General features: G+C 36.6%; 1 protein-coding gene across 1 annotated transcript; it reads right to left on the bottom strand.

Annotated features, from left to right (window-relative positions):
* Positions 1-34: 34 nt before the first annotated feature.
* LOC307144785 (uncharacterized protein) lies at positions 35-20446 on the bottom strand. The gene is made up of 36 exons (XM_079847346.1): positions 20343-20446; positions 19898-20098; positions 19261-19446; positions 18775-18948; positions 18544-18639; positions 18269-18402; positions 13348-13498; positions 12753-12884; positions 12328-12420; positions 12002-12139; positions 11525-11619; positions 11211-11346; positions 10964-11096; positions 10795-10874; positions 10519-10634; positions 10202-10331; positions 9995-10044; positions 9263-9430; positions 5473-5566; positions 4846-5034; positions 4569-4754; positions 4269-4442; positions 4085-4180; positions 3850-3983; positions 3540-3687; positions 3309-3440; positions 3057-3149; positions 2793-2930; positions 2531-2637; positions 2270-2402; positions 2048-2186; positions 1877-1956; positions 1465-1565; positions 1157-1286; positions 954-1003; positions 35-796 (listed from the first exon to the last, which is right to left on the bottom strand). Exons 1-36 carry the CDS (start codon positions 20401-20403, stop codon positions 626-628), a joined length of 4569 nt encoding a protein of 1522 aa, XP_079703472.1. The 5' UTR covers positions 20404-20446; the 3' UTR covers positions 35-625.
* Between the last annotated feature and the right edge of the window lie 536 nt (positions 20447-20982).

The following is a 20982-nucleotide window of genomic DNA, read 5'->3' as shown; positions in this document are numbered from 1 at the left end:
TTCCTTTTTCCTTCCGTTTTTTTTTTTTTTTTTTGCGTAGGCTACAGACGACAACATTGTTAAAACGATCCCACTCGGATCCGCAAAAACAATTAAAAACACTGTGTTATTCATGCTAGGCCAAAGTTGTCGATGTCACGTTGTAAAGAAAAACTACGCGCCTCGACCTTATTCACAGCAGCGCATCTTTGATTTGTAAAGGGAATAATCGAAAGCGAGGCTGTGATCTCTACGTCTTTTCAGTGGGTTGTACTGTTATTTAATGTGTTTTTGGATTGTTCTGCTTACGAAACACTGCAGAAATATCTTTCCAAGAAATTTCAGTCGACAAAAAACTCCATACATGAGCTGTGGAAAATTATAAGTGTTCTAGGAGCTTTGTACAGCAGTAAACGGCCCCTGATTCATTCAATTCAATGTTGATTAATCACACTTGTTAGCCTACTTGCACTGGACTTAAAACTCAAAATGACAAAAACAACATAGTTAAATTAATATGTTATTGCTTTTTATTATTAGCCTTCACAATGCTTTTATTGTGTCACAAAGTAGGAAAGGACAATAGACATGTTTATTTAACTGAGAGGCATACACAATTTTTCTGAACTACTGTTGAAAACAATGTTCACAAGAACGTAAGAGGGGTTCCCAGTGTGCCATCTCCTAGGTAGCGTTTAAGGAATGAGCGTACTTCTGCACTGAACAGACTTGTATGGTAATCTCTGGATTCTGCATCAGACCAAGCGCTCGGGTTGCGCGCGCACAGATCCTTCACTCCCCAGCTTATGATACCAACCTGTCCAAGATTATTCAGATATTAAAACAAACATCTCTTAAAGTAGACATGACTAGCTATTAAGTCTTCAGAAAAGTATGCAGGTGATTTGAAATAGTTCAGTATTCTGTAGGCTAAATAGGAATCAACAAACATGAAAAATTATTCAAAATCTCACCTGGATCATTCGACTACCAGGAACCACAAAAGTGGCCCCTCCAGAGTCACCTGTTGATGACATGCAGCATTAAGAGCTTGGATCTTTTAGCAAATTCAATTTAAGGATAAGCAGTTGTTATATGACATTTTGATGATTCTAGCAACCCCAAAAATGGTAGATTAGAGCCAAATATTATGCACTCTTGCAAAAATCAAACGTACCTTTGCAGGCAATATCATCTCTAGTAGGTTCAATACCACCGCTGCACAGAAAATTATCTGTAACGATATCTTCAGCATTTTCCGCAGTAATTCCCTTCGCTTTTTTGGCATCTTCAACACAAGCATCCCGCTGAAGAAAAAGAGGTAAGCATGCATTTAATTAAACTATTGCCATTAAGTCAATTCCCTTTTGAGATCCACCAAAAAACAATCAAGCCCTGTATAAACGCAATGAAACCACAAATGAATACAAATATAAGGAGAACAATCAAAGGATAACCCAGTTTTCAGCATAAACGCATCATTACCCATTTTCCCTGCTTGATTTGGATGAACTTCTTCTCAATGCTTTTCTTCCTGTCAGTCATGAAAGCAGCATTCACAGTGTCTGAACTCATTATCACTTCCTCTGTAAAAGCAGTTCAAATGTTAAGAAAATATATTTTAGCAATGTTACAAGATATATTTTCTACTGCCACAATGTGTTTAAACTATAAACTGTGGCAGTGCAATGATAATATTATATTTACTATATTTGTACACACACATGCTGGGTTATTTTTTAACCCAAATGCAGTACAGCCTGTTGGGTCATTTTACTGGGTCATTTTTTTGACCCAGCGCTGGGTTGCCAAATAATTCAGAAATGGTTGTTTTCTAACCCAGTATCCACAAAACTAATATGCATGCCGCATTTCTGACATATCTGTTGAAACTCACGCTGTTTTTTGCATGTTCCTTCACTGTCTGAAAGTCTCAGAGCTCCACTGGTTTCCTTGGTGCAGGGGATGCAGATTGGCCTGTACAGACATACAAAATATGTCATTCATTCATTACACTATTTTAACACTTTTTAGTAGCGTAAAATGACGCATGAGCTGCATTCCTCACCGAAGATCGAGACTCATAATTACTGGTTTCTCCAATTGAATAAGAGCTACGTCAAATTCATAATATTCGGGTATTCCCATGTTCTGTTTTGCTCTGAGGTTATAGAGAGGATGAGGTATGTACTGCTTCACTTTTATTCCTATAAGAGTAAAGGAAACACCACTGATGAGATTTACACAATTATACATGTTCTAAATGATATGATCGAAGACATAACATTACCTCGGATATCTGAACCAATATCAACAGTTATCCTATCCGGTGTGTCACCAAAACTGAAGCAGTGAGCTGCTGTCAAGATAAAGGTCGAGGTGACCAGTGACCCCATGCAGTTCGAGGTTTTTCCATTGTTGCGCTGCAAAATCATCAGAGAATGAACGTTATAATTCAACAAAAACTCAAAACTAGTGTGGTGATGCTAAGGTATTTATTTAAATAAGAAATAAGACTACGATATATATATATCCCTATAGGGATACCCACAGTCACACTGATCTTTGCCAACCAGGGGTATTGACGGCGGTTATGGGACTGAAAACCATCATCGTAATCTTTGTAAAGTCCACATAATGCTACACTGGTGCCCTCATCTGTTAAGGGAGAGGCAAGGAGAACAGGAGAAACTTATATATTACATAATTATATTGACTGTGCTTTGAAATTAATATGGAGGACAATAACTGTCTTAAATTTAGCCTATATTTCTAACCGTGTTCCTAAATGGAAAAGACGCATAATGAAGTACCAATCATGTTGTCAAATGTCTCCTTCAGTTCTTCCAAGCTCTTAAGTTTGAAGAAAAACTTCTCATTTCCACGATCAGTCTTCAAATCATTAATGTCCGCGGCATCCACGTCATCTCCCATCCCAAACACATACAGATCTGTACGACAAACAAAACAATATATCAATAATTAAACAATAGAACTGAGTTATTAAACATAACTGAGATGTATTTGAAGATTTGTCCTATAGTTTAATCTCAAAGATCATTCATGTTCTTCCTCACCAAGTTTGTCCTCTCGTGAAGGATTACTTTGTATCACAAGATTTTTGATCTGGTCCACCGGTATTTTTGCGCTACCACCCATGTTGGCCTGACCTAAAGACAAAATAAATTGTAAAGTATAGTAAATATAGAGCTTTAGTTAGTTGACCTTTTTTCTGATTTGTGAGAATTTCATTGTTTTTTACATTAAGGACAAAAGACACTTTAACAGTTTCAGTGGTAACCACCAAGTATAAATATTCTCATCAATACCATCAGTGAACATGATGACGATATGCTGGGTCTGCATGAAGTCTTCTTTATTGGTCTGCTGTTCTATTTTCATACTCTCTAAAATGTCCTTATAGGCCTTGGCAATATTAGTTCCTGTTCGATCACCTTTACCTGTCAGGATATTAAAACATACGTCCTTAAAGACTCTCGGACTGTACGACGCTGAACAAATGCATTTTAACTTTTGCTATACTGAAACAAAACACTTACTTTCATATTTATAATTCTCCAGTCTTTTAAGGATTTGTTCCAGGTTATTTCCTTGTCCACTTTTGAAGTCCCTCATCGAGACTATCCGGTTAACGTCAGTGGCAAAAATCAGGATCTCATAGTTTGGGGAGACCTCGTAATAACTGATCTGTTGGTAATTAACATAGGATCAAATCATGCGTAGTTACATAAAAAATATAACACATTACATTAACGTGTGCACTAATGGGACATAATTAGGCAGAAATATCGAAGAATGAAATCAGTCAGTTGAAATGATGGTTATCAACACACTATTTATTTCATATACCTTTTCTATGAGTGTTTTGATGACCTCTTTTGCCTTTTCAAAATCATCTTCATCTATGCTGTCAGATACATCCAGGGCAATGTAGATATCGAGTTTCCCACCTTTTTGCACTTGTATTTTCTTCCCGTACTGATCTGACACAGGGAACAGGTTTTGTTCAAAAAAGTTGTGGTGACCAAAAAAAGTATATATTGTCTTGAAAAGGAAGAAGGCAGCGTGAGTTGCACAAGACTACCTGTTTCTTCATGTTGTTTAGAAAGCTCTAGATTTGACTTTAGAGAACTGCTGAAACCCTCTGAGGCTTCCTCTGGGGTGTCGTATGTGAAATCAGCTGTATTCACACAACAACAACATTAGCAAAGCTGAACTTTCAGTGAAATTAGTGCAATGTACTTTGAACAGGAAGGAGGAAGGTTTACCATAACATTCTGGCTCTGTTCCTGACCACTGGCCATCGTCCTGACAGACTCGCTCTTTGGAACCAACCAGAGTCAATGTTCTGTCACATTGGTATGTGACTTTGTCGTCAATGTTATAACTGTTGCCATTTTTTGTAGAGCCGGCGGGAACGCCGGGATCAGGACAGTGATCAGCTGTTTGAAAAGAGGAACAGATAGGACAATTGTTTATCGAATTTGTAGGGCATTCATGAACCAGGAAATTGTTGGATTTACTGCTTTTTTATTGCACTACGCAGCACAGAGAGACTTCTCACTCACAGTTTCTTCCACAGACTGCTGTGCTTCCACTCCACTTCCCATTCAACTGGCAAACACGAGTCTCTGAGCCACGGAATTTGTAGCCTGAATGACATGAGAAGCTGCTTGTGTCGTTCACGAAATACCTCGGCGAATATGGATACACCTCTCCATTTTCAAAACCACGAGGATTAGGACATGTGATTTCTGAGACAAAAGGAATGGTTTTGTGAGTAGCCTTGAAATGGAAAATGTGGTTGTGTTTTCAGTTATGAATGTCTCATAATGTGTTGCTTACTCTTGCACTCTGGGGGTTTTCTTCCTGGCATCGGGTTCCATCTTCCCTTGTCACAGCGACGGATTGTAACGGTTGGGTAATAGCCTTCTGAACAGCTGTATCTTACAAGGCTCCCATCACGTGAGAGAGAGAAACTGCCTCCTTTAATACTGAGCTTCTCATCAGAGCACAAATTAGAGGATGCAGCACCTTTGGAGAATATCAGATGGATAAAAAGGGTGTTGCAAGAAAACACTGTAAAGAACACTAAACATTAGTGTGACCCTTCAGTAGGGCTGTATATTTTCGAATTCTGGGTCTCAAACCTTCTTTTCAAGTAATATTATTTTACAATGCTTTATCAAATAAAAGTTGTGCTTTTTAAGCTCACATCATAAAAGATGATGCTTTTGAGAGTTCAGAAAAAAAACGTTGCAATCAATTATTTATAGACTCATTTTCGGACTATTGCTTTGGACTATAGACTACAGACTATTAAATGTGAAATTAGGAATCAATTAGCTGTTTAATGCATCTCTTGATACGTTCCCTCAAATCAGCATTTCAGTTAAACATCTAAACAAAACTTTTAAATTGAGAAAAAAACCCTGAGGTTCTAATGGTTAAAGCCAAGGCAAGATGACCTACCGGTTATGAGAGGACACAGGATTGCAAGCATGAACAGATTCAGCCATGGTTCACGCTCCATGATGCTCTCGTCAGGTTCATAAAGCAAGTGAAACAAAAACCGAAGAAGGCCACATATTTATAGAGCGAAGAGGGAGTGACTGTGGACACAAACTAATCTGTCAAACACTTGATCATGGTAAAACTTAAAAAAAAAAATGATAAAGTAAAGAAAACTGTATAAAGTTCTCTTAAAAATGGGGAAATGATCCTGAAAAATTATTTATTTTTCCTTTTAAAAACTACAGAAGCAAAGTGGGGCTAGTCGGTCGGGTGTTGGCTGAAAATTTAGTTCTACTCAACATAAGTGTTGCAATGTTCTCTAACCCAAATTTCCATACTTCTCCATTTAATGTTTCTATTTGAAGAGTTCAGATGCAAAAGCCTCTAAGTGCCATCTGAAATTTTCTTCTAGAATGATCATTTTTATCAAGCTTGTATATTTAAGTTCAATAATTTCACTTAAATGGCAATGCAAATTAGTTGGCAGACATTGGTTTACTTATTAACTATTATTTCTTATTAGATTAGATTATATGGTTCTTTTTAGGCACAGCCATAAACCTATAAGTGTGAAATTGGCCTATTTTTGTGATATCAGCTTCAAATTTTGAACCAAAATTGATTAGACATATGGCTTTCGTTTTATAGCAATTTTACAGTAAATTTTATTTAGTAAAATATATGTTTTGTATAAAATAAAAAATGTTTAATACAGTACATTTGTTTTACAGTAAACTTAAACTTCTATAACTTTTTTATTACACTTTCATTCTGCTGATTGTCTTTTAAAAGATACCAACCTAAGGTCTGTATTCAAAAGCATTCATGAATTACAACTATTTATGTCTGGATAGTACATTTTCACGTCTATGCCCAAAAAGGGCACAGTTAGGGTGACATTGGTTGGAGTTAAAGGAGAAGTTCACTTTTAAAATGAAAATTCTGTCATCATATACTCACCCTCATGTTGTTTCAAAGCTGTATGAATTTCTTTCTTCTGCTGAACAGAAAGGAAGATATTTAGAAGAATATCAGTAACCAGACAGTTTTTGGGTCCCATTGACTTCCATAGTAGGAAAAAAATATACTATGGAAGTCAATGGGACCCAAAAACTGTCTGGTTACTGATATTCTTCTAAATATCTTCCTTTCTGTTCAGCAGAAGAAAGAAATTCATACAGCTTTGAAACAACATGAGGGTGAGTATATGATGACAGAATTTTCATTTTAAAAGTGAACTTCTCCTTTAAATAAAGTAAAGAAATGGAATGGGGAAATGAAGAACAATGAAAGGATAAAAAAAGAAAAGGGCTTTGGATTTGAGATAAAATTGGACTTATTAACATTACATCTGTCAAGGCTGGTTGCAGGAAGGAAGAGTAGAAGCAGGAACCAAAAAACAAAACACTGGCGACCAAGAGAGAGCAGGAAATACAGATGAGAAAGGAGGACAAAAACCAACTGAAAATGAGGGCTATTTTTACTAATTAGGGAGGAAACAAGAGCTAACAAAGGTAAAAGGAGATGCAAACTGATGTAGCTGATAGCACATACAGATGACTGTCAAAACGAGACTTGTTCACCCGGAACTATGCGACTAAAAACACTGTATTATTAATGCCAGGCCAGTAGTCGGCGATGTCACTTTGTATATAAAAAACAACAACTACAAATACGCTTAACGTCACCATTTTCACAACTTCGCATTTTTGTAGTTTGCATGGAGACGATAATGGTATCATTTTTAAAACTTTACACTTTAAAACACGTTTTCAAAAGTTTGCGTTTTCAGGCGGCCCCCAAAACGCCGTTGTTGAGTAAATAAACGGCCAAACCGCTTATTTTTTGTTTGTTTTGGTTGAAAATGGTGTCATGTAACACCTCCTAAAACAGAAACCTCATCATCATCTTCAATAGAGATAATGTTCTGTAATATAATGCAATATTTCTGAGGTAGCCTAGATATTGTTATTCTTGTCTTCATGGTAATATTTACAATATAGAACATTTAAATCCACACTATGTGTAAACATGTCACTGTAGTAAAGGATATTGTGTGTTTCCTTCCACATTAGTTTATTTGAGCAAAACCAGGATCTCCACTGTTACGATAGGCCTTATTGTATCACATAAAAAGTCAACATTTTATATGAGAAAGGATTTGACTTATTTAAAACAAATAACCTTTAAACAAAGCAAAATATTAACATGCAATGTGCTGTTAATGTTGTCTCTTTGGTATACTGTTTTTTATATGCCTATTTATTTTTGTAATTGTTGCATTGCGAAACTGATTTTGCACCACCCAAATAACTATGATGAAACCTTGAAAAAAACCTTTGTTGCAATCATAAACAATTCTCTGAAAATGTTTAGCACTCACCAATAATTTGACTGTTTCTGTGAATAGAGTCTAAATTTGTGACATTTGTGACATTTTGGTTTAGTACAAAAAAAGAAAAAGAAATGGGAACAGGGAACAATCTTGTTTTATTTTTAGTCTTATCATACAAACTTATCAAGCATGGTTTATGCTTTTTTTAATTTTTCCTGCATATACTTTTTGTCCAATTTTATTTTGCATGATTTATAATTTTCAATAAGTTACACAAGTTTCACATGATCAAATCCCAGTCTAATTGGCACTGCTAATCTAGTGTCTGTGAGACGAGACTGTCAAATTCATACTTTATACTTCCAAAAATATGTCCTATTAATTTACAAAATAAGCATGTTTATGCTGTTATAACAATTTAATATATTAAACTTAATGTGGAGAATGGGATGCCGAGTCGTGGTTTCTCGCAAAGTTTGCTCCTCATCTTCCATAATTATACTTCCCATAATATGTTACTGTAATAATAGCCTTGCTTAGAAATAGAAACTTACTTTACGGGAACTGCGGGCAAAGAAAGAACAATTTTAATAAAAGTTTCATCAGACAATGTATGAGTCACAGTTTGTTTTCATTAGTCACATGTTTTCCTTTGTCCAGGGGTCTGTGTCTGACCCATAGTTGTCATTTTTCATGTAGGACGTAATCTACCTTCATATACTTCAGCCATAAATGAACTGACTGAGAACTGCAGTGATGTACTGTAAGGCTTTTATTGCAGTTTGTAATCATTCTCAAAACAGATGGAAACAAATTGTGAATTGTAATACTGCAAGTCAGAATGTAGCACTGATGAAGTCAGTATAAAGCAAAAAAAAATTAGTTGTCATTTTGAAATATATGTGCAAATCATCAGAGTGTAGAACAAACAATATTATATCAAGGCATGTTCTCTTAAAAAGCCTTTAAAAAAGTTTGTTTTTTAAAAATGATGTAATTAAAGGTTGTGTGCGTGTGCATGTGCACAGAGACTAAGCAATTTGTAGGTTTATTTCACCAAAATGCCCGAAAGCACTGTGTTTCAAAATATACTCCTGTGTCAGTGGTCATTATTTTGTAATTTTGTATTTTCTGCACCACTGGCATCACCAAACAAAATTGCAAAAAAAAAAAAGACTGACTGCTTGCCATTGGTTGGACATCCAGATAGCCTTTCACAAACATAGACATAACATAGACATAAAATTAAAAGAATAACATAACACATCAAAGACTGTTGATAATAAACTGGATTCATTTTTTAACAAAGACCAGCTATTTGACTTAAAATTGTTTTAATATATCAATGAAAATGAATCAAAGTGTTTTCTCAAATTGCACTCACACAGTTTCAGTCTGCTAAAACATTCAGAAGAACGTTAGAGGGTTGCCTATTACGTCATTTCCAAGGTGTTCTTTAAGGAATGATTGTATATCAGCACTGAAAAGATTTGTATGGTAATCTCTGGTGTCTGCTTGGGAAACGGGGTCCGGTTTTCCTCTTGTGCAGATGTCCTTCACTCCCCAGCTTAATACACCAACCTATCAAAATTTTACAGATATTAAAAAAGGTTCATATTTCTCAGCTTCTCTCAAATTAATCTTTAAATTCACCCTTTAACACACAAATTCCAATTGGAAGTGAACATCCCTATGGCTTTATATATGTGTGTATGTGTGAGAGTTTCCCTCTCTGCTCTTCAAAACTTGCTGTCTTTTCTTTGGACCCTGCAGCTAATCAAATAACATAACAGTTCTACCATTTAAACGTATTTCTTACCTATACATAACTTATTTAAACTTCATATGAAATAATGCATGATGAAAATGTGTGCAATATGTCACAACAAAACAAATACCATACCATCCAATCACGAGGACTCACCACCCTGAGTCATATGACCATAAATGGTAAAATTACTGCCTTTGAAGTGAGCATGGCATGGACCCTTCACTGACGGACTTGTGGAAGGGCCCTTCATGAAGGTGTTCACTTTCGTTTGGTACGTCCCTATTTAATGGCGTCCCCTCCCTGAAGAGCCATTTTATACGAGACTTCACAGCCACATCACCAATACTGTTTTCAACAGGAAATGGAAATCTCACCTGAATCATTCGACCTTTTTTATTTATGTAAGTGGCCCCACCGGATTCACCTATTACAAAATGACATGCAGACACAAGGAACTGTATAAGAATTATATCAATTCATTTCAGATCTCTGATTAGAATGTTTTCAACCAATGTTATGACCTAAGTGGTAGATTACAGCTAAATATAAGCTGCTGTCACAATGGCAAAAATCAAACATACCTTTGCAGGAAACATCATCTGTTTGTGGTTCAGTACCACCACTGCACAGAAAATTGTCTGTAACTACATCTCTTGCGTTTGTCACGTTGATTCCTTGTGATTTTTTTGCATCTTCAACACAAGCATCCCGCTAAAGAATAAGTACACCAAGAAGTGTTCTTAGATTGTCGTGGATCAAATGTTTATATGTTATATGTTGATGTAATGATTGTGCTGTATATGAACTTTGTGACATTTAGGCCCCATAAAATCAAAGTTAAAGTTTTGTTGCTTTCTTATACTCATAAGATTAGAAATAAAAAAAATAAAATCATTACATATTTCCCACGCTTGATCTTGATGTTTCTTATTTTTCGTGGTACAGGATTATTTTCGGCCTTCATTTTGGACGTAAAAGAAGCTTCCACAAGTTCGTTGCTCATTAGTAATTCCTCTGTAACAAATGCAAAATGTATGACATTTTATGTTTGGTATGTTTCATTGTATAAGCAGTGGCACATGTTTAATAGATCTACATTTAATTAATCTTTCACACTTTTTGATAGGATTCTAATATGCAGCATGTCTGACAGATGTCTTATCTGGTACCTTACCATGTCTTTTGCACGTCCCTTCACTGTCTGAAAGTCTCAGAGCTCCATTGGTTTCTTTGGTGCAGGGGATGCACATAGGTCTGTACAGAGATACACATGATGTTCTTTAATTAATTCAGCCTTTTTTTATTATTCTTAATAAAGTTACATCAAGTTACATACTCCTCACCGTAGATTAGCACTCATCTGAACACTTTTTTTCAGCTGTATAAGAGCTACATCAAATTCATAATATTCCTTTATTTTCAAATGCTGTTTTGCTGTGATGTTATATTCAGGATGACATATGAATTTTTCCACTTCTACAAATGCAAAAGCACAAGTAAACGTCATTAATAAGATTTATGCTGTAACTCATTTTTCTTCATTAATCATCTGACAGTATGGCTGTATCAGTTAAGGACATATAACATTACCTTCTTTCAGGCCTTTTTCCAGATAAACTGATATCTTATCAGCTGTGTCTCCGTTTTTAAAGCAATGAGCTGCTGTCAAGATGTAACTTGAGGTAACTAATGACCCCATGCAGTTTGAATTTTGTTGTGGAGGACGCTACATGAAGAGTAGAGAAGATAGATGTTGTCATGCTTCATCTCTATTGCCATAACTTGCATGTCTATTTTGCCTCTTCTTGTGTTTTTTTTTTTTTTTTTAAATGAGTGAAGTATTATACACATGAATCTATCTATAATTATATATAGACATACATATGATAAAAGGTTATGCTTACAGCAACATTAATCTGTGCCAACCAGGGAAATGCACTCCGTTTCGTCTTGTCATAGTTTTGATGAATCCCACACAATTCAACACTGGTGCCCTCATCTGTGTAAGGAAGCAGGTACATAGGAACAATCATTCATTACATGATAAGAACTAGAGGTTCCTTAAGTCAATGCTTAAAGCATTAGTTCTCTATTCTGTCAACATTCATTAAACTCCATGTAGTTCCAAACCTGTATGACTAAGTAGAAATTTTGAAGAAGAATATCCCATTGTCCATTCCACATATTCAAACTAATGCATTCTCTCACATACAAATACACGAGAATTAATGACAATTTCCGTCAATGGTGTCAAACCTGCTCATCTAAAGGCACCATGTTTGAATTGAACAGAAGCAGGAAGGAAATTTATATCTATAAATCTCTAAATATAATATCTAACAATGTATATCTATATTAAACATAAATTATAGCTACAGTACCAATCATGTTGTCAAACGTCTCCTGCACCTTGTCCAAGTCTGGAAGAATAAAGAAATGTTGTTCTTGGTCCCTCTGTGACACCAAGCCATTCACGTCGTCTTTATTCACATCATCTCCAACTCCAAATACATAAAGATCTGGAAAGAGAGGACACATTCGTATCAATAAGAAGTCAATAATAAAGTCTTCTAAATCAATATGTGCAGTTTTTGCTGTCCCTGATGATAATGCTTGTAAATGAAAGACATATTTTGAAAAATACTACAAATCCTAAATATTTGATTTCATAATAATAAAAATAATAATAATAAAATTCATTGCTTACCAAGTTTCTTCTCTCGTTTTGGATCATTTTTGGTGATGAGATGTTTGATCTTGTTCACTTTAGGTATAGGATTCCCCCCCATGTTTGCTTGACCTATGAAGTAGGAGATCAATTGAGATAAATTACAGTGAATATTTGCTTCAAAGTTGATCTCTAATTTATGGCAAAATGCCTGTTGGGTCTTCAAGTTTTATGGGGACTTTCTATAGACATAATGATTTTTATACTGTACAAACTGTATATTCCATCCCTTAACCCTAACCCTACCCCTAATATATAAACAACCCTAACAGGAAACTTTATGCATTTTTACATTTTCAAAAAACACAATTTAGTGTGATTTATAGGTAGTTTTTTTCCCTCATGGGGACCAAAAAAAACATTATGTAGGCTACGCAAATTATGAATGGAATAGATGCAAATACCATCAGTGAACACAATGATGACGTGTTGGGTCTCAAGGAAGGTCGCTGTATCGTTGAGCTCCTCCATTCTCAAGCTCTCATAAATCTCTGAATAGAGTTTGGCGAGATTAGTACCTGTGCGATCACCTTTATCTGTCACAAAAACACCAACAACAAATATTACAAATATCAGCAAGTTAATGAGAAACTTTTTTCTAAAAGGGTTTTCATTAACTAAATAATTCTAAAAGCAAGTGACTACATTAAATCTAAAAATTGAAATATTTAAAAATTCAAATTAATCTAAATTAGAACATGAATTGGGATTTTGTTTAAAAAGAATATATGATTTGTTTAATTGTTACTCTACATATTGTATATATATATATATATATATATATATATATATATATATATATATATATATATATATGAACACACACACACACACACGTCTTCCAAAATTTATGCAGACACCTTGCTTTCCTCACTTACATAAATGAACTGTAACAAGTTGCTGTACCCCTAAATGTACTATTTTGGCATGGCACATTTTTCTGTAATTATCATCTCTAAATATGACTGTTTCAATGTATACAATAAGAGGCGTACTTACCTTCATAATTAAAATTGTCCAGATCTTCCTCAGCCCTCATTAGCCTATTTTCAACTTTAGTACTTTTAAAGCCCCTCATAGAGATTATCCGGGTAACGTCCGTAGCAAATATCAGGATCTCATAGTTTGGGGAGACCTGGTAAAAACTAATCTTTTGGGAAAGAGCAATAAGTATTCAGAGTTGGAAGCACCATCTGTCGGTTATCCAATCAAAATGCTGGATTGAAATGTGGTTATGTTAGCATTAATGATAGCATGAACTACAAAATATCAACAAGAAGGGCCCCTATTATGGATTTTTGAACAATTTTGAAAAATGACATTTCATGTAGTGTGTAACATAGCTCTAAGTGAATGAAAAACATCCTGCAAAGTTTTAAATCTGAAAGTGCACTGTATATAAAGTTATAGTCTTTCAAAAGTAAGAGTCGACTCTGAGTCAATGAAATTAATCGTTTTTCAAACCAGTCATAAGCCGTTTCGTTGTGACGTCAAGTCGAAAAATGTGCAGATTGCCCGCCCACTTATTGCGTGCGCAGACACCAGGGAAAACTTGAACCTCAAACCAACAGCTGATTCCTGTGGATACTGGACAGCATCATTTTTTTTCACTGCCCAAGGACGAGCATGTGAAGAATCAGTGGTTAAAATTAATCTTTACCATGATATCACTGCAGTATAATCCTAAACTTTTGCTGTGTTCCCTTTATTTTACTGACGACTGCTTCTCAAATCTCAGTGTTCAAAATACTTAGTTTTGAGTTTTATATTGTGTAGGTCTCCTGCTAACTGGCTAACTCACATTATCACTGTCTTACTTAAATACTTCTGCTAATCAGTTTGTGGGCCACTATTACCTATAACTGTGTCTATTAATGCAGATTGTCTGTCATTCTCGCTACTTTGAGGAAAGATTAAGCATGGATCAAGATTTGTTTTACCAACGTTCCAGTCATTCACGCTGTATGCGATAAACCAATCACAACAGACTGAGCTGTCTGGCCAATCAGAGCAGAGTAGCTTGTGGAAAGGCGGGATTTAGAGAGATTGATTCATTTGACGAGTCGTTTGAGATCCATTGAAAATGTGTTGATGTGCAAGTGTATATTATGAGGAAATTAAACCGTTTTTTGACCTTTGTAGGAGACTCCAAAACAACATTAGAAAACTTTAAAATAGCATAATGGGGCGCTTTAACGATTACATGAACACATAAAGAGTTCAAGTCCACATAAAATGACATATGCATTTTGCTTCCATTATGTGAAACAGGATTTTCATTAAGATCGAATTCAGTGTTCGACTTGATTTCATCCTCCAGTAATTGCTTGGATTGTGAACCGTGATCGTTCCAGAGCAGAATGCAACTATACTGTGGATTGTAGGGGACTACTCCCCTCTTGAAATGCATCAAAGGCCAAAGTATAGGCCTACTTACTTAAGGATAGGCAACCAGTGTTGCCATGTTGTGGAACAACTGATTAGTGCAAAACAAATACAATGTGCATGTGCAACCTACGCAAAATTTTGGTGACAAAATTTGCATCACGTGCACGGTATGTGGACCCTTGCGTATGCTTAAAAACCGAAGTATACTTAAGGCTTAAAGTGATTGTTCACCCAAAAATAAAAATTCTGTCTTTATTTACTCCTCCTCATGTCATTCCAAACCCGTAAGACTTTCGTTCATCTTCGGAAAACAAATTAAGATCTTTTTGATGAAATCTGAGAGTTTTCTGTCCCTCCATAGACAGGCAACGCAATTACCACTTTGACGCTTCAAAAGAGATCGTAAAACTAATCCATATGAATTGAGCGATTTAGTCCAAAATTTCTGAAGAGACAAGATCTCTTTATATGATAAACAGATTGAATTTAGGCTTTTATTTACATATAAACATTGATCAGTGAACATAAACAGAAGCTCAACCGTACTTTATTGACACATGAGAAGGAACCTCATTGGTTCTCGTGTGTTAAGTGAACATGCTTGAGTTTCCGTTTACCACAACTGATGTGTGAATTGATGAATGTTTATATGAGAATAAAAGCCTAAATTCAGTCTGTTCATCATATAAAGCGATGAAGTGTCATATAAAGTGTGCTGGTGTATTTTGGCCCAAACTCAGAGTACTCCCCCAAAAATTTGCAAACCAACGCGGGACAGCAGCTAGGAACATTAATGTCAACACCCAAAAATTGCGGAGCACAGGGCTGATAGTGTGTCGTTCGGAGGGGTTAGTCGGTGGACCAGGGGGGTTCTCGCATCATTGGACAAAAACATCACAGCTGAGGCAGTGGAGAAAACTAGCCAAACTAAGCTCCGAAGGGAGCGAAGAGGACATCACTGATGTGGCAGTGGAGAACATTTAGAAACTGAGCTCCTGCAGGAGCGGAGGAGATAACATTGCTGCGGCAGTGAAAGCAAGTTGGCTGGAGAAATAGAGCTCCTGTTGGAGCGGGTGAGAAGACACTGCTCCGGCAGTGAAGTAGAAATATTTTCACTATTTTAGTGGATTGGTGGTGTTAATTGAGGCGTATATGGTGATCCTATAGGTTTGAGTGTGTGAGAATAAGCAGGAGCTGAAGAATTTAGCTGATAAGGGTTCATTGAGCTTCTTTGATGTGGAAGCGATTGGATTGAATATAGCTCTTAAAAGCCTCTGACGTCCAGCGACTGAGTGTTTGAATCTGAAGCTGCTGGTAGAAGCCTTTTTGAGCAGCTGTGGTTGCTGCACCTATGCCAAACGAACGACTGGAAAAGTGTTCGGCTGGGATACCAGATTGAATCAAATGGATTTGAGGTGTTTTTGGAACCAGAAACGTGTGACGGAGCAATTGGAGTCAGATGGGAATTTAGCCTGTGAGCTTCTAAAATGTAAGTAGGCTAAAAGGGATTGGTACGGCTGAATTGGTGACAAGGAGTGGTGTTGTGGTGAAAAGTGAATATTGGGATGTAGACTGAAAGAGAGATGTAGAGGAGAGGAGCCGAGGCTGCGATTGCCAGCGGAGGCAGCCTCATGCTTGGGTCGGCCTCTGGGGCTTGGGGAGGGACATGGAAAGAGGCACAAGTGGGAAATGGTGGATGAAAATGAGACGAGTGAACCTGTGTCGCAAGTGGAGGCAGCCTCACGTTAGCGTCTGCAACAGGGGCTGGAGGCAACGGAAAGGAGAGAGTTGGTGGTGACAGGAGGGAAAAGTAAAGATTGGGAGGCTGGGGGTGAAGCCAACAGGCATCCCGAAGAACAGCGCAATGACTGGAGGAGCTGCGGTAATGCTGAGTGGAGGACGTGACCAGAATTATCCAATTATCTATTTTCCTTGGGCAGTGAGGCCTGGAAATTAACTGTATCTAATGGCCAGAAATTCAATTGATGTGACTCGATCCTTGATTTATCCTGGGTTAAAGGTACACTGTGTAGGAATTTCGCCCATCTAGCGGTGAAATTGTATTTTGCATTCAAACAAATAGTGCTCTCTAGCACCTCGCTTTTCCAAATGCGTGTTGCAACTACGGTAGCCGTTATGTACCAAGAAGCTATGACAACATGTCTTCCAATAGCACTTCATCGAGGTTAAATATACATGCTCTATACATGTTCTAAACACACTGTTTGTATGATACATTTATTTTTAGAAATTCTTCATTTTATTTTTAGAAATTCTTAATTTTAAGTTCTCTTCTCCCATAATTATCCAGACCTGAAAATAACTCAAATTAAATTCCACTTTCCAAACTTAGTAAGTAGGAACACTAAACATAACTGTTTATTATCAGAGTATGCAATTATTTGTCAAAGTTTAAAGAGTGAACTTGAAAGATGTCTTATCCTGAAACCCCCTTGTGGACAGCATTATGTCCTTCAGAAAAAAATACAGTAGTCAGAACAGCCGAGTTTGATGCTTGTAGCGTTAAAGCTCTAGAAGAAGCAGTCAAAAATGAATAAATAAAGGAATAAAATAATAATAAGTATAAATAGTATAATAATATGATGGCTTCTCAAGCTAATTATCGTTTAATTTGTGCCGTCTATGGGGGAACGCTAAAAACAAACTATTTTGGTGTGGCGAATGAAAACTTGAAGGATTTGAGCTATGATCTGACGAGGTTGAGCAGACGGGGTTGAAAGTGCGAATTGGCTGGGACTGAATCTGCGGTGTGGCCCTGGCTTGCTGAGGGCCTGCTGTGGCGGCCTGATGCTGGAGGAAGGCCTGTTCCTACACGGGAAGAGAGCAGCATTGCCTGAGACGCGAGCTTGGTGCTCGACAGGCCTTATTATCCATTTCGGAGCCAAATGCAGAAAACTACAAGTATATGTCTCTCCAGGACAGTAATAGGAGTTACCAGATCAGTGGGCAAGGCCATCAACAGAGGGGCGTTTTCGACCGCGTTACCTGATTTGCCCACGTCAAAGTGTGGGTTGGGTTTAGGGGTGGGGTCGGGTCGGGTGAAGGGCATAATTTTTATTGCATGATATACACCCACCAGTTTGAAAACACCCACAAATTTAGAAACGCCCACTTTTGTTCCACAGAGACCCCATATTTGAACAGTCAAGGAACATAGGTGTGTGTGTGGGCTCCTCTCATACTGATTTGTGTTCCGAAGATGAACCAAAGTCTTACAGGTTTGGACCAGAATTTTCATTTTTGGGTGAACTAACCCTTTAAGGCTCATATTGGAGGCTTACGATAAGAATGTGAGGTTAAAAGTTCACTACTGACAGCATCACAGTCGTAATGCTTCCTTTTCAAATATTGGTATTTTTACAGATGAATTTTTACAGAACCTTTAACATCAAAAATAACAACAATTAAATGACTGATTTTAGAACGATTTAAGAAAACGTCATTATCGACATCAGTAGCCTAAAAAATAAGTGGTCTTACAACTTTATTACATCAACCTCTGGGGACATACCTTCTCTATAAGCAGTTTAATGGTATTTTTTGCCTTGTCAAAATCTTCCTTGTCGATGCTGTCAGATGCATCCAAAGCAATGTAGATATCAAGTTTTCCACCCTTATCCAAAGTTATTTTCTTCCCCTGCTGATCTAAAGACAGAAGGAACAAGGCATTCACATTATGGATTCACATTATTTTATTTTTCTGAGCACGCCAATTATTAATGACGATGAAAAAACGTGTGCGTTTGTGTATAAATATGATTAAGGCTTTAAACCACACAAATGTACCTTCTCCTTCATGCTGTTGAGAAACTGCTAGATTTGACTTTAGAGAACTGCTGAATGCTTCTGACGCTTCCTCTGGGGTGTCGTATGTGAAATGTGCTGCACAATATTTACACAACAACATTATAGGTGCATTATCCTGAAAAGCCACATCTCAAAAGCAAAATCTCTTATTTTTGAGAACATACAAGGCACATTATTTTGGAGCTTCAATGTACCAATCAGAAGACTCACCGTAGCATTGCGGCTCTGTCCCTGACCACTGGCCACCATCCAGACAGACTCGCTCTTTGGAACCAATCAATGTCAATTTACTGTCACAGCGGTACGTGACTTTGTCGTCAATGTTAAACACGTGGCCTGTTCGACTGCTACCAGGGGGAACGCCAGGATCAGGACAGTGATCAGCTGTGAGGAAGTAACAAAAAGACAAATTGAAGTGAAGATCTGTGGATCTCCATTTGATCTAGGCTGATTCATGGAGAGGAATTTCTGCTGAAATTTGAAATGATTGTGATGAAATTTCTGCTGAAACTGTGTTGAACTCACATGACATCAGATAAAAATGCAACAGAATACACATCACACATCAGTACAACATTTTTTTAAGCTAAACTCAAGGACTCTGATATATGGAGAGATATTAGACCAGGAACTAAATTAGCATTTTTATATCTGATTAGTTAATGGAAACTGCTGAAAATAATGGCAATTACTCACAGTCACGTCCACAGATTGGTGTGGTTCCATTCCACTTCCCATTAGGCTTGCAAACACGGACCGCCGAACCACGGAACTTATAATCGGAATGACATGAGTAGGTGGTTGTGTCATTTACATAGTACCTGTCTTTAAATGGGGACACCTCTCCATTCTCCAAAACACGAGGATTGGGACATGTGATCTCTAGAATAAAAGTATGAATAAACACATACTGTAGAAGAGATCTTTTGAAATAGCTTCAGATTAAAATAAATAAATAAATAAATATATATATATATATATATATATATATATATATATAATAACTCCGCTTCAAAATAGTCCAGCATTTATTCATGATATAATGACTCAAAATCACGGTGACCATATGGGTGAACGTGATTTCACCATGTACAACATGTTCCAGGATTGACATGTTTTGGTGATCCTGGAACAACATTCCTGTCCAAAACTGTAATCTTACTTTTAACCCTAACCCTAAAAAATACCCTTGACATAATAAACTCTAAACGTATCCCTCCAATTTGATTGGTTGATTGGAATGTTGTTCAAGGATCAACAAAGCTGTTGATCAAGGCACATGTTTTACTTGGTGAAATCATGTTCACCCACATGATAATGTCTTGTTTCTTACTTTTGCACTCTGTGGGTTTTCTGGCACTAGGCTTTGGCGTCCAAAGTCCATTTTGACACAGACGTGACTGAACAGATGGGTAATATCCATCCGGACACGTGTATCTTAGAAAACTCCCTGAAATATTATAGCTCCCTCCAACAATTTTTAGATTCTCCTCTGGACATGATACGTGTCTTTTGGACATGGAGGATGGAGCACCTAGAAACAATCAGATCATTGGAGGAGGTCACAAGAAAAAAAACTTTTGTTGCGGTTTCATTTCCAGAGAAAATGCATATCTATATATAAGCCAAAATACAGATTTAGATGAGAATTATTTGTGAGTTGTCTATCACAAAGTCTTTATAAGTACCTTCATTTGTAATATATTCCTTTCATGCTAAAAGACGTTTTGTCTCTAAATTTCAGAATTTATTTATCCTGATTAAGCAAAAAGACTTACCTGCAATAAGAGGACATATCATTGCAAGAATTAACCAATTCAACCACTGCTCACGCTCCATGCTGTTTTTTCCAGTTCTTCAGCTTAGATTTAAAAAAAACTGAAGCAAATGGACCAGGGGACGTTTTTTTATAGTGGGGTCAGCAAGAGGATTTTATTTACATTCAGTGGTCAATGTTTAACCTTAAGTCAAATAAAGCAAATCAATTTCCCGGCACACAAAACAAAATAATAACCGTCATCAGTACATCATTATATATTCAAAAATCACAAAAATCACACACACACACACAAAAAATGATGTTCATCTCCAACTATCATAGATTATTTGAAATTTTTCATCAAATATACAGATGTAGAAAACAGCACATTTGTTTGGGGAACACTGAATATTTTTAGAGTTAAACACCACAATCATTTGTATTTCTTGGGTCCAGAGAGCAGCTCAAACTCAAGGGGTCATTTGAGAACACTACTTTTTTAAACTGCTTGCCTCATACATTAACACCAGCTTAATGCATGAATATTAATTAGATAAATTCACAGTATATTATCAAAGAACTAAAGGTATGACGGGACATTGTTTGGTAGATGGAGGGAAAAAATACTTTAGTACTGTTGTCAGGCCTATGACAAACTT

The sequence above is a fragment of the Squalius cephalus genome, assembly GCF_949319135.1.
Source record: "Squalius cephalus genome assembly, chromosome: 17".
Classification (NCBI taxonomy): Eukaryota; Metazoa; Chordata; class Actinopteri; order Cypriniformes; family Leuciscidae; genus Squalius; species Squalius cephalus.
The sequence above is the reverse complement of the archived record's forward strand: the minus strand, read 5'-3'. Positions and strand labels throughout refer to the sequence as shown.